This window comes from Oryzias latipes, chromosome 20, assembly GCF_053564925.1.
Source record: "Oryzias latipes strain Hd-rR chromosome 20, Olatipes_Hd-rR_3.1".
Taxonomy (NCBI): Eukaryota; Metazoa; Chordata; class Actinopteri; order Beloniformes; family Adrianichthyidae; genus Oryzias; species Oryzias latipes.
The window spans coordinates 4,016,507-4,028,438 of NC_136256.1; the positions used below are offsets into that span (position 1 = coordinate 4,016,507).

Genomic DNA, 11,932 nt, shown 5'->3' on the forward strand with positions numbered 1-11,932 from the left:
CTTATGTACAATTATCAAAATCCATTTTAGTGTGCTTCATTGTGTTACAGGAATCAATAACCAACAATAAGCAAAGCTATAAATCAGAACCTACAGGTCTACAAACAGAACGTTCAGAGAGGAAGTGTGACTGGCAGAATGAATGATTCCTCCATTAGAGCTTTTTAAGAGTTGTGGTTTTTATTTATTTATTTATACACGTTTAACCATCAAATTTTACCAACATTGTTTGGTTCAAACTGTAGCATTTGTAGAAGTGTTTAGCAAAAAAATTATGAAAGCAAGAACCGAATGTGAATTTTAACCTGTAGGTTTATTTTGTGTAAACACAGTCGCAGCACTTCCGGCTTCTCAGCCACCTGACTAGCACGATACGTGACGTCACGCAGGTGTTCAACAGGCGCTGTGAAGATGTGAGTTAGCGAAGAAAGGTTTAATTATTGACGGATCTTTGTGTTTTTTATGTAACTCGTGGTTACACAGAGCTGCTTTTAGGGGGTTCTGTTGTTCGATACCTTATAGTTCGGCCAAACTGAAACCGAATCACCTGCGGGATTACTTTACATGCTGGAACAGAGCTGCGCCTTTATCCTCCAATGGAAGCTGCAGGTAAGAAGATCTGAGGTTTAAGTGAACGAACATGAAGATTTCTGCGAGACTAGAACTGTTCCAGAGTCACCTGCTGGACTTCAGCGACCAGTCAGATGACTGCTGCGTGACGTCACCACATGATTTTAGAATCAGATTAATTCCAAATAAAAGTAATTAATGCAACAATAGTCTAAATTGTATAAACCTTTCTGGAAACAGTTTAACTGTGATATTTGAATACAGTAAGTCAGAGAACAAAAATCCATAATCTACATTTAATTCTAATCTGTTGAAGCAAAGCATTTTTGAGGAGGAATCCCTGTATGTTTGGTCAGATAATCCACAGGGGCGAGATGGTGCCAGTCAGAGGCGCTCCCCCCTCGATGTCCTCATGAGTCAGATCCGGAAGAAGCGCTCAGACAGGAAGCCACTGGGTCGCTTCTTGTCCTGGACCTCAGAGCGGACCGGGATCCCTGAGGATGAGCCGGACTGCAGAGAGGAAAACCGACCGAGTCCAGGTGGGGAACACCGCTGCTTCCCCTGCATTCACTGCAGCCGACTGCTGCACCTTACAATGCTTTTTGTTGTTCTGAACAACACCGAAAACGTTCAGCAACAATGATCAAATGTGTCTGCTCTGCTTGTTGACACGGTAACAGTCAGAAGACTAAAATGCTGCACACACGCCTTATTTTGAAGGTAACAGGTCCGTAGCAACCACTTACTGGTATAAGATTTGTTGTTGAATAATGAAGCCACTTGGATGATGGTGAAACACATCAAGTAAGAAGGTTTGAAGTCCAGATGTCATGATTCAGCTAGAAGACAACATCACCTAGGAATGAGAACTTTGAGCCAGACTGACAAATACTTTCCGATCAAACCTTTGTGTTTCTGTTGCTGAGCATCCATCCATCCATCCGTCCGTCCATCTATCCGTCCTTGCGTTCGTCCATCCATCTATCTAAGGCCTCTAACAGTCACCAGCCACACACTCACATGCAGACCTAGGGGCAGTTTGGAATCAATGAATTCATTGGAGCATTCGATGTCATTAAGTACACATCAGGAAATACAGTTATTTGGATGGTGTGTGTGCACGTGTGTGTATGAGAAACAGTGCATATAATTTGCGCATGACACGCATCTTATCCCATGACCTTATTATCACCCCCTCCCCTCCCTTTTTTCCTCTCTCTTTCTTCCCCCCCATCCTGTCTGAGCAGCTAAAACTCAATAAAGTTTACATCTGTTACAGAAGGGGTTTATATGAGCAAACTGGATGAGTAACAAACACGTCCATCACTAGAGGCTCTCAGCTCCATTCTGTGTCTTCGTTTGCTCGACAGGACAAGGAAAAAAATAGAATCACCAAACAATCAATGACATCAAGTTCCCACCCATGCACGAGGAGAACATGCAAACTCAGCTGGGATTTGAACCTGTGCTTTGTGTGTTTGGGCAGCACCTGCAGAGGGCGAGGGGGACGTGGGCTGGGGGCGAGTGTGCGCTTTCCTACAGAAGCTGGGGAGGAAAGCCGACAGTCGGAGCCTGAGCCTGAGCCACTGTGACCTGACGGCCACAGACCTGCTGGAGCTCGGTACGGACACACCTGAGAATCCCCGGAGCTGGACAGGAGCTTAAGAGATTCTCATCTGTGCTTCTCAGCATCTTTGCTGCAGTCGCTCCCGCAGCTTGAGGAGGTGGATGTGTCCTGGAATGACCTGATTGGTGGAAGCCTGACAGCAATAACCTCACACTTCCAGCTGGTGGGCGGGGTCAGGACGCTGAGGCTCTGCGGCTGCAGGCTGGATGGGGAGGATGCAGCGGCTCTGGGTGAGGCTTCAGTGCAGCAGGTCGTTTAGGTTGAACAACATTGTGTGCATGTATCCCTTCTTCTGCACGGTAAGATTTTACAGCTTCAGGTGCCACTATAAAAATAAAAAAATAAACACTATCATGAGAATAAAGTCGTAAAATTATTAGGAAAAAGTCAACATTTCAGGAATTTTATGAGAATAAAGTTCTAATTTCCTAAATTATGAATTAAGAATTTACTACATGAAAATCTCAATCAATTAGTCTTTTTACTAAGAAAAATATAAACAACAACAAACAGAGATATTATCAGCATGAGAGATGTGGAGCGCATTGTTAGCGGTTACTTCCGCTTTGGTTTCTCTAATAAGGAAATGCTGAGTCTTTCAGTGAGTCAACATGGTTTTAGTAGAAGGACATTGAAAAGAATTTGCAGGAAACTGGACCTCTTCAGAAGAAGGTTTTTGACCCATGAGGAGTGGACTTCCAGCAGGCAAGCCGTTTATGTCGTCAGCAGTGTAGTTGCAGAGCTCCAAATGCATGATGGGACATGGATTCCTATGATAAACTAAAGCCTTATGACATCACCATACATGATGGATTTAATGAGGATGGAGGCTCACACAACCAACTTTAATTTTTACTAAAGCATGTCTTTTTTCTTTTAAAATTACAACTTTTTCCTCATAATTTTATATTCTATTTTTGTATGTTACTTTAATTTATTTTCTTTTGTGGTGGCCCTAATACTCTGCTGTATATGTCCTCCATTCCTGCTTTAGTTAGACAAAAGCTGACTGTGAGAATTTTATCAAACGGCAGCATTTCAGTTCATCTTGGATGCCTAAAATAACTTTAACTTAATTATGATTGATGGTTGATTTCTAAGTTTTTTTGTGCGGTGTTGCCCCCCCCTGCTGGTAGTGAGAGAGAATGCAGGTTGCAGGCTTCCTCTGTGTTGTTTTTCTGCAGGGGAAGCTCTCGCCTGCATTCCTCTGTTGGAGATCCTTGATTTGTCCTGGAACGGTGGTGTTGGAGGTGGTGCTCTGCAAAACCTGCTGGGAAAACTGCAGCCTCCTCTGAGAGAGCTCCACCTAGTGGCCTGTCAGCTTACAGACGCAGATTCCTCAGCATTAGGTGCAAATTTTACTCTGATGACCGCTGCTCCCTCTTTTCTGTGATGGGTTTTTGTCAGCTGGTGTGATGTCTTACCCCCACAGGGGGAATGGTGGCCACTCTTCCCAGACTCTGCGTTCTGGACGTCTCCTGTAACCCCCAGCTGTCAGAGGATTCAAACGGCGTGGGCTTCCGTCAGTTTGCAGCCGCCCTTTCCAAGGCCACGCCCCTCACCACACTCCGCCTACAGGCTTGTGGCCTGACTGCAGACAGTCTTGCTGCTCTCAGTAAAAGACTTTTCTACTTCCTGCTTGATTTCTCCAAAGATGCAGTCTCCATGACAACCACACAATCCCGTTTGTCCTCAGAACTCCTCATACAAACTTTGTTTGTGATCACAGTCCTTTAGATACCAGATTCTTTGTTTAAAAAAAATCTTTTCCTTGTAACTACAAATTGGGGATATGTCTTGAGTAGTTCTAGGGTTAGAAACAAATTCACTGAATTCAGTTTTTTTTCATGCATTTCCTTTAGAAAAACAGCAGGAAAGTTTGCTTCCACTTTTCTAACTGCAGCTACTGTTTCTCTAATCCTCATAATCTTCTTTTCCACTGGACCAAAGCTTTTCTATGAAATCATTTTTTGATAATCTGTTGTGTGAACTAAACGTCAAACAGATCAGTAACAGGAAAATACCACAGAGCACATAAATGATGAAGAAATGGAAAGCAGAAGGAAGAATTCAGAATTCACGATTCAATAATCGTTCAGTTTAAACACATTTTAAAACGGCTGGAGGACGACAAAACCAGGAGTTTGTCTTAAATTACCCAGCATGCCTCCTGCATGGATCTCCTCACTTGCAGATGATGTCGTGTTCTCTGTCTGCTCCCCTGCAGGCGCCTCCCTCTGCAGCCTCCCCTCCCTGCGAGAGCTAGACCTGTCCTGCAACAAGCACCTGTCCGGAGGCCTGAGCCACCTCACCTTCCACCTGGCTCACGTGGCTCACCTGGAGAGCCTGGACCTGCACCTGTGTGCTCTGACGCGCGCCGACCTGGAGGCTTTGAGTGAGTGCTTCTCAAAGCGAGCTGCAGGCTCCTGCCGCAGTCATGTGACCCGTCGTCTCCAGTCCAGGCGCTGCCCACCCTGACGGCGCTGACGCAGCTCGACCTGTCGTCCAACATGGAGGTGGGGGGCGTGGTCCATCCACTGGTCTCCTCCCTCCCCCTGACCCAAATGAGGCGGCTGCCGCTCAACAGCTGCAGCCTGAGCCAGGAGTCCTTCACTGCTCTGAGTAAACACACACAACCACACACACACACACACACAACCACACACACACACACACAGAACCACACTAACACGCACAGAGAAACACACACACACACAGAACCACACTAACCTTTTGAGAACCTCCCTCTGAAATCAAACTTGTGACCTGACTTACTGTATCTCTAAACGTGGTTTGAAAACTTCAGACTGGTTCATAATGTGGAGCAGGTTAGAACCTCACCTCAACCAGTTGTTTTAGTAATTCACCACCTCCACCCACCTGTCCTTAGGACAGGTCAAGTGTTCCCAAAAGGTCAGCAGGGCTGCAGTTGTGTAGTGAACAAATGAAGTTGTCTTGCATCTTGTGTCTAAATTGGATTACGCTCACACATCCACAGGGAGAACATGCAAACTCCTCACAGAAAGACACAGTTGGGATTTTAAACAGCGGCTTCTTGCTGTAAGGCGGGTGCTAACCGCTACACCACCTGAAAAGACACGAACCACACAGAAGCTGTGCAGAAAGGCAGGTCAGGATGCTTCATTTTAGCCTAAAACCTTCCAGTTCATCAGAAAAAAGGATTCAGCTTTTTTTAGACCAACTCTGCAGTGAAATATTATCTGCTTTATTTAAAGGTTTCTAGTTTTTAAAAATTCAGATCGATATCAGGAAGTTTGTAGAGGAAATTCAAACTATTTGAAAATGTCTTAAACAATAATTATCCTAAGGGCCCCCCCCCCCTCCCCCCAGTAAAATAATAAAATAAAAATAACAAGCAAGAGAAACAGGTGAGTGAAAAAACTGTCAGGAATGGGGCTGAACAGACGGATGGAGGATCAGGTAACGTTCTTGTGTGTGTGTCAGCTCTGGCAGTGCCTCACCTGCGCAGCGTGGACGTGTCCTGGTGTAAAGTGGTCGGCGGTCGCCTGGCGCTGCTGCTGGACGCGCTGCAGCCGTCTGTCATCGTGGAGCTCCGCCTCAGCAGCTGCAGGCTCAGCGCAGACGACCTGCATCACCTCGGTAACAGAATCACAAACATCAATTTAGTCTCCCCTTTAAAACTCTTTAGTTCTTCTTTTTTGTGTGGCAGTCATGTAAACATGTTCATTTTAAAAGAGAAACCAATATTTCAATGACTGACTTACAAAGTCATGATCATCAGGCAGAAACTTCTATAACTTTTGGGTTTATAAAACAACATTTAGTCTGTATCTATTTTAGTGCCGTCATGCAATTCCTGTTTTGTTAGTTAATCGAAGTAAATCTATTGTTATTGCAATTATTTTGAACCTGATGACTGCTGTGAAAGGCCTCATTTTGAGGTCTTTTCATTTAAATTCATGACATTATCGTCGCAGAAAAAGATCAAAACACAACTAAAGACTGGATGAAGCAGAAGAGAACACGAGGAAGAGGAAATGAGACGAGGAGGAATTGAAATGTGTAGATTTTGTTTTTGTTGCTTCATCATCTGGACAGAAACAAACAGGAAGAGGTGAACGTTCTCTTGGAACGGACGCTTTATTGAACTGTGGTCATGATGGTCACTTCTCAGAGAGGAAAGAGCGAGGACAGCGTGAGGTCGTTACGGGCGCAGTGCTGTTACCATGACAACACGACACGCCGTGCTTTAAATAGTCCACGTTTTGTGAAAACCTATTTAAACTTTCAGTGATAACTGGACTAATGTTCTGATAATTGACATGACATTTATTGTTTTGGTAAATGACGGTGGTATGACAGGGATGATGCTCTTCCAGGTGTGCATCATCAGCAACCATCAGAAGATGAGATTAACGTGCCTGTAATCAATACTTACAGACATAAATTGGTTTATATGCAATATTTTAGGTGATTCTTTGTTGTGACAAAGATAAAACTGGAGATATTTTACTCCTCTGGATTGATCAGAGGTGTTTTGGGCGTCTGTGTGCAGCTGCAGTCTGCAGGCGAGGCTCTCTGTCCTCTCTGAGAGTTCTGGATCTGTCCTACAACGACTCGGTGGCGGACGACGGCTGGTCCGCCGTGTTCGCAGCGGGAGGTCTGGCTTCGCTGGAGGACCTGGACCTCAGTCTGAGGCCTTCGGCGTCTGCTTCCTGCAGCGCCTGGCTCCCCGCTCTGATCCACGCCCTGCCTCAAATGCCGGCGCTGACCCGGCTGGCGCTGCAGCGGTGGACCGCCACGTCTCAGGAGAGACGGAGGCTTATCCACGGCACGAAGACGAGAGCTCTCCTGGTGGATTGGGATTCAGACACGACAGACTCAACGTTCCAGTCAAGTGGTCATGACACGCCTGAGGAGTGAGGACCGGCCCACAAAAGATCAGGTACCACACCTGTCCTAGATGTCCTTCATCAGCAGCAGGACTGGAGACTGTCATCGGAACTTGAGACTCACTATTTGATGTTTTATTCATTTAAATTAAATTTTTATCTGAAGAAAAATATCAGGCTGCAGCAAACATGAAGGTGAGAGGAATCCACTAGAGAAAAGATCACACATCAGAGGAAGAACATGAAGTTCCTTACATTTGATTTGATGTCTGATTCAGCTGATGAAATGATGCAGCAGCAGCTTTCTGTCTGAAGGGACTTTCTGGGAGAAAATCTTCTCCAGATTTCAAGTCCAAATGGAATAAAAACCTGGCGGCTGCTGTCGACCTCTGTGTGTGGGTGAATGTTTGGATTTTAATGCAGAAGACATCTTTGATGAGAAATAGTTTAAAAGCCAATAATCTAAAAATGTGTTTTGACTGATGGAATCCCAGAGGCCTCCATTTTAAAATGTTCCAGAGGTTTTTCAGCTGCTGCTCCTCGTCGTCTTCCTCCAGCAGCTGGATTCAGGAGGGCCTGGGCAGATCCTTCCAGTTCTGTCACACAGCAGATGTCAGACTCCTTCAACCTTTTGCTATCAAATATACAGAAAGCCGCGTTCAGCAGAGGTGGTTTATTTAGTCTGCAGAACTGCAGAGGAAGGAGCTGCTGCATCTGGACAAGACAGGATGTCCAGACTCCTCCTCAGGTGCGTTTGTGGTCACGGTCGATGCAGCAAATCTGTTTCCTTAGACCCTGGAAGACCTGAGCGAGGAAAAGCCGTCCGTCCACCTGGTAGGGGCTGACGTCCGTGTGCTCGGGCAGCAGGCGGCCGCTGGAGATGAGCTCGGAGAAGACCTGAGGGAGGAAGCAGCAGAGCTCCTGGAAAGGGCTGCAGCTGGGAGAGGAAGTGAGGAGTCTACCTGACAGACTGGCTCATCCAAGCGGTTTCCCCAGACGTAGATGTGTGTGAGACTCTGGTTGTGTTTCACGGCCTGAGCCAAAGACAGCAGGCCCTCCGTCCTGATGCAGTTCCTGCAGACAGACAGTCTGACAGACACACAGCGAGCCAGCGCTGCAAATGAATCCAAAGTGCAGAACATGTAAGCAATCCACACTGGCAGAAAGTCTTCATAGGGAGTTCCACCCTTTCAGTTAGACTCTTCTGAGTTTGATCAATGTTATGGATCAATTTCAGTTTCATTGAAAATTAAAGGAAACCTTAATTGTCAAACATGGAGAGGGTTTATTTTTGTAATTTTCATGCAGGGAATTGACCAAATGTAGTCATAAATTAAGAAATAATCTTAATTAAAAATAAATGTTGAAGTGCACTCACTTCCTCACTGAAAAAGTGAGAGAAACGTTAACTGTAAGATGAAGGCTTTCTGACAGAAGACGTCAGAGCGTCACAGCGAGGAGCCGGTTGGAGCTGCAGAACTCACTCCTTCAGGGAGCAGCCATGCGTGGCCATCGCCTCGCTCAGGTGAACGGCGCCTTCGTCTTCTATCCTGTTAGACGACAGATCGATGATCTCCAGGGTCTTACTCTGCTTCAGCACTTCAGCCAGATGGTGTGCGCCGTCACGGGTCACGCGGTTGCTGCAGGCCAGCAGAAGCACAGTGAGGTGAAGAAGAGGAGGATGAAGTTGGGGATCAGCCTTCGTTGTCACCAGCGCAGGTCCAGGTAGCGCAGGCTGCGGTTCCGTGTCAGACCCTCAGCTAGCGTCTCCATGCCGCTGTCCGTCAGCCCCATCCTCCCCAGGTGGAGCTCCAGCAGGCTGCAGTTCACTGTCAGCATCTGGGAGAAGTGCACCGCCCACTCCTCCTGATGGATGGGGGGTCACCCATGAATGTACGGACCTCCGCCAAGCACTGATGTTCTGATGCCAGTGTCTGTACCTGCCGACTGAAGAGCAAAGGCCGGCTGATGTCGAGGGCCTGGAGAGCTGTGTTACGGTTCAACGCCGCGCCGAGCGCCGCCACGCTCCGATCTGCCTGTGGGGGCAGAAGAAAGCTCATGACACTGCTGTCAGCTGCAGACGGCTGCATCTGCGCAGTTACCAGGTTGCAGTCAGACAGCTGCAGCATCTGCAGCGTGCTGTTGACCTGCAGCATGCGGGACATGCTCACTCCCCCTCTGTCCCCGAACCGGTTCCCCGACAGGCTGAGAGACAGCAGGCTGCTGTTGCTCTGCACACAGGAAGACCGCCGGCCGCCGTCAGTCAGACACTCCTGACGCTCCAGGACAGCGTCACACACATTAAAGACAGGTGTGTGGTGCAAACCAGCAGCATTCCACAGTTACCACTCGCATGACAGACTTGGAGGTGTGATGTCATCTGATTCGGTCTCATTTGCTATTGGGTTAAACGTAAGACTTTGACGCACTTTAAAAAGAAGTTCTGAGCGATGAAGAACATAATATGCTTAATACAGTTGGAATGAATTAAGAGGAAAACGTGTCAGCTGTGGCCATTTGAAAAGAGACAAACCTTCAGGCTGTTGGCGAGGAATTCTGCTCCGTCTGCCTGGATGTTGTTAAACTTCAGATCCAGAAACTTCAGAGCCGAACTGCTGAGCTGTAGAGTGAAAACTCACATCGACTACATGTCACAAACTAAAGTCATACCGACCGTTTCCCATCATTTCATTACAAAAAATTAACTTTCACATAATATAGATTCACCGTTTAGTTGATTTCAAGTATTTGTTTATTTTTGGCAGAGTTGGGCTCCAGCCCATGAACCCACAAAAATTGGAGAATCTGCTCAAATTTTTCAGGACATGAATATTTAAAACTGAGTTTCGCCAACTAATCATCTAAACATCTAAACTTGAAACACCTGCTCAGGTTCCCACAGGTCATTAGATTGGTTCAATATGGGGAAGACTTCAGACTCATTTTAAAAAGACTGTGTTTTGATTGATGTCATCATAATTTCTGTCTTTATCTTTTTGCAAAAGCTGAGAAGTAAACGAGGATTTCTCTACTGTTTTCTGAAATCCTGTTTTTATGGGTTTTATGAGGCAGAAACCCAATTTATGCAAAAATAAATGAAGCCTTGAATCTACAGTCTATGACTATGATTATACAAATGAAAACACCTTTTCATCATGTTTGTTTTTTTGGAAAGACTTTGTGCTTTTACCACGTGTTCCAGTTTCCAGCCCATGCTGGTGGTTACCTGTAAAGCGTCAGCCAGGTGTTTGGCCCCTCCATCGCTGATGTTGTTGTAGCTCACATCCAGGCCTGTTGACAGCAATGATTGACAGGTTCATCGAATGAGTTTACTTACTCACACCTTCCACCACCGTTCAAAGTGCTGTAGGACGATGACTAAAAGGTTGAAAAGGATCGGAGCATTTGTTTGAAGAACAGCCTGAGTCTGACCCGTCACCCTCCCGTCGTTCTGCAGACACTTTGAGAGAACCAGAACATCTTCATCCTCCAGCCTCTGAGCTCGTCTTCCTCCGTTTCCGGGCAGATCTAATGTGAAGGTCCTGGACAAGCAGACGCTCCTTCAGACAAGACGGACGCCACTGAGTCAGATCTACCTTTAGACAGGGGTGCATTTTGGTACTTTGATTGCTGCTGACAGACAATGAAAAAACTGAACAAATGCTAAAACTTTACCTGTGAATTTCATTATAAACAACAAACAAAAGCAGCCGTTTGTGTCTCTACATTACCATTATTGTTATTACAAAGAACACAAAACCTTAGGATGAGAAAAAGAGCAGCAGACGTGCTGCACGGCTCATTAAAGGAAAAACTATAAAAAAGTTAGCCTAAATGTGAATTTTTCCAGAAAAAGGTTAACATATAAAATTAGAAATGACAACAGTTTAAAAATACAAAGTAAACTTAAAGGAGCTGCATTTCCAAAAGAAAATACAGGGTGAAACGGAAACTTAAAGGGTAATAATTGGCAAAAAATAAAAAATTAAATGAGGAAATGATCAAAGTTGACCATGAAAAAAGTGAAAACAGCACAATAACAAAACAGGTATGTTTGTAAAAAATGCCTGAGCCGGGTATCGAACCAGCGAGCTTCTGCACCAAGGATTCCCCGTGTATTTCAATGGAACAAAAGTCCTCCAAATCCTGGAATATCTTGAAAAGTTCAAGGATTTGAAAGACCAAAAGTCACGACTGGAAAAATATGGAAGAGCTGAAAATTTGAATAGTTGAATGGTTGAAATAGATGAAAAATTGAAGATACCATAATAGAGAAAGAAACAATAAAAAAGTATGAACTACTGCAAATCCTCATTCTATTGGTAGAAAAATGTCAAACCTTCATTTGTTATTGTATAAAGACACGGAATGGTGAAAACGTTTAATATCTAAACAAAATGGGTGTTTGTTTATTTTTAACATTAAATCAATTTCTTTCTGTCGCTTCAAATTTCAGGATCAAAGACTTACCCGGATTTAAATGTCTTATCTAGAATTTCTAAAACATCTTTGTTAATGTTGATTTTGAGCTGAACACAAAACTCTTGGTAAAAAGCGGCAAAAGTTTTGTTTACAGTTGTGTCTGCAGCCATGTTTCTGTTGCTATGACAACGGTGGGGTACGGCGGGACCGCAAGGACAAAAGAAAAAGTCGAAAAAGCAGAGTAGGCTGTTCTCGGCTTCCGTAGTTGAGCACCGACAAAGCGCCATTTTATGATGGTTTTCTTTTTAAACTTTATTGAACGCAACAATCCAATACACAACAGTGCAAGACAGAAACAGGAAAGTAACAAACCAGGGGCTTATTATTACATTTTACACAAAGAAATTGAAACTGACGCACAGATCGAATGTTTAAATGT

At 45.0% G+C, this 11,932-nt stretch overlaps 2 protein-coding genes across 7 annotated transcripts; one reads left to right on the plus strand and one right to left on the minus strand.

Moving 5' to 3' along the window:
• The first annotated feature begins 347 nt into the window (after window positions 1-347).
• Window positions 348-7,457, plus strand: lrrc31 (leucine rich repeat containing 31). 3 transcript variants are annotated; one of them, XM_078938851.1, is made up of 11 exons: window positions 348-413; window positions 523-609; window positions 927-1,109; window positions 2,057-2,191; window positions 2,260-2,427; window positions 3,382-3,546; window positions 3,630-3,812; window positions 4,425-4,592; window positions 4,655-4,819; window positions 5,663-5,818; window positions 6,735-7,457. In XM_078938851.1, the coding sequence occupies exons 2-11, from the start codon at window positions 597-599 to the stop codon at window positions 7,100-7,102; spliced, it is 1,704 nt and encodes a 567-aa protein (XP_078794977.1). In that variant the 5' UTR covers window positions 348-413; window positions 523-596; the 3' UTR covers window positions 7,103-7,457. The 3 variants fall into 3 exon arrangements, with proteins under 3 accessions (XP_078794977.1, XP_011486938.1, XP_011486939.1); XM_011488636.3 differs by having other exon boundaries at window positions 352-609; XM_011488637.3 differs by lacking the exons at window positions 3,382-3,546; window positions 3,630-3,812 and having other exon boundaries at window positions 357-609.
• lrrc34 (leucine rich repeat containing 34) lies at window positions 5,680-11,698 on the minus strand. Of its 4 annotated transcripts, none has more exons than XM_020712495.3 (10): window positions 11,542-11,698; window positions 10,504-10,631; window positions 10,298-10,362; window positions 9,605-9,691; window positions 9,174-9,302; window positions 9,012-9,107; window positions 8,783-8,937; window positions 8,556-8,711; window positions 8,034-8,185; window positions 5,680-5,814 (listed from the first exon to the last, which is right to left on the minus strand). In XM_020712495.3, exons 1-9 carry the CDS (start codon window positions 11,661-11,663, stop codon window positions 8,047-8,049), a joined length of 1,077 nt encoding a protein of 358 aa, XP_020568154.1. In that variant the 5' UTR covers window positions 11,664-11,698; the 3' UTR covers window positions 5,680-5,814; window positions 8,034-8,046. The 4 variants fall into 4 exon arrangements, with proteins under 4 accessions (XP_020568154.1, XP_004080852.1, XP_020568153.1 ...); XM_004080804.5 differs by lacking the exon at window positions 5,680-5,814 and adding an exon at window positions 7,730-7,968 and having other exon boundaries at window positions 8,034-8,160; XM_020712494.3 differs by lacking the exon at window positions 5,680-5,814 and adding an exon at window positions 7,730-7,968.
• Window positions 11,699-11,932: the final 234 nt, after the last annotated feature.

Coding starts and splice junctions, on each gene's coding strand:
- lrrc31 (XM_078938851.1), top strand. Junction 2,428..3,381: donor GGAGGATGCAGCGGCTCTGG/GTGAGGCTTCAG, acceptor GTTTTTCTGCAG/GGGAAGCTCTCGCCTGCATT. Junction 4,593..4,654: donor CGCCGACCTGGAGGCTTTGA/GTGAGTGCTTCT, acceptor CGTCGTCTCCAG/TCCAGGCGCTGCCCACCCTG.
- lrrc34 (XM_004080804.5), bottom strand. CDS start 11,663: ATGGCTGCAGACACAACTGTAAACAAAACTTTTGCCGCTTTTTACCAA. Junction 8,712..8,782: donor CGCTACCTGGACCTGCGCTG/GTGACAACGAAG, acceptor GCTGGCCTGCAG/CAACCGCGTGACCCGTGACG. Junction 7,969..8,033: donor TGGATGAGCCAGTCTGTCAG/GTAGACTCCTCA, acceptor TTCCTCCCTCAG/GTCTTCTCCGAGCTCATCTC.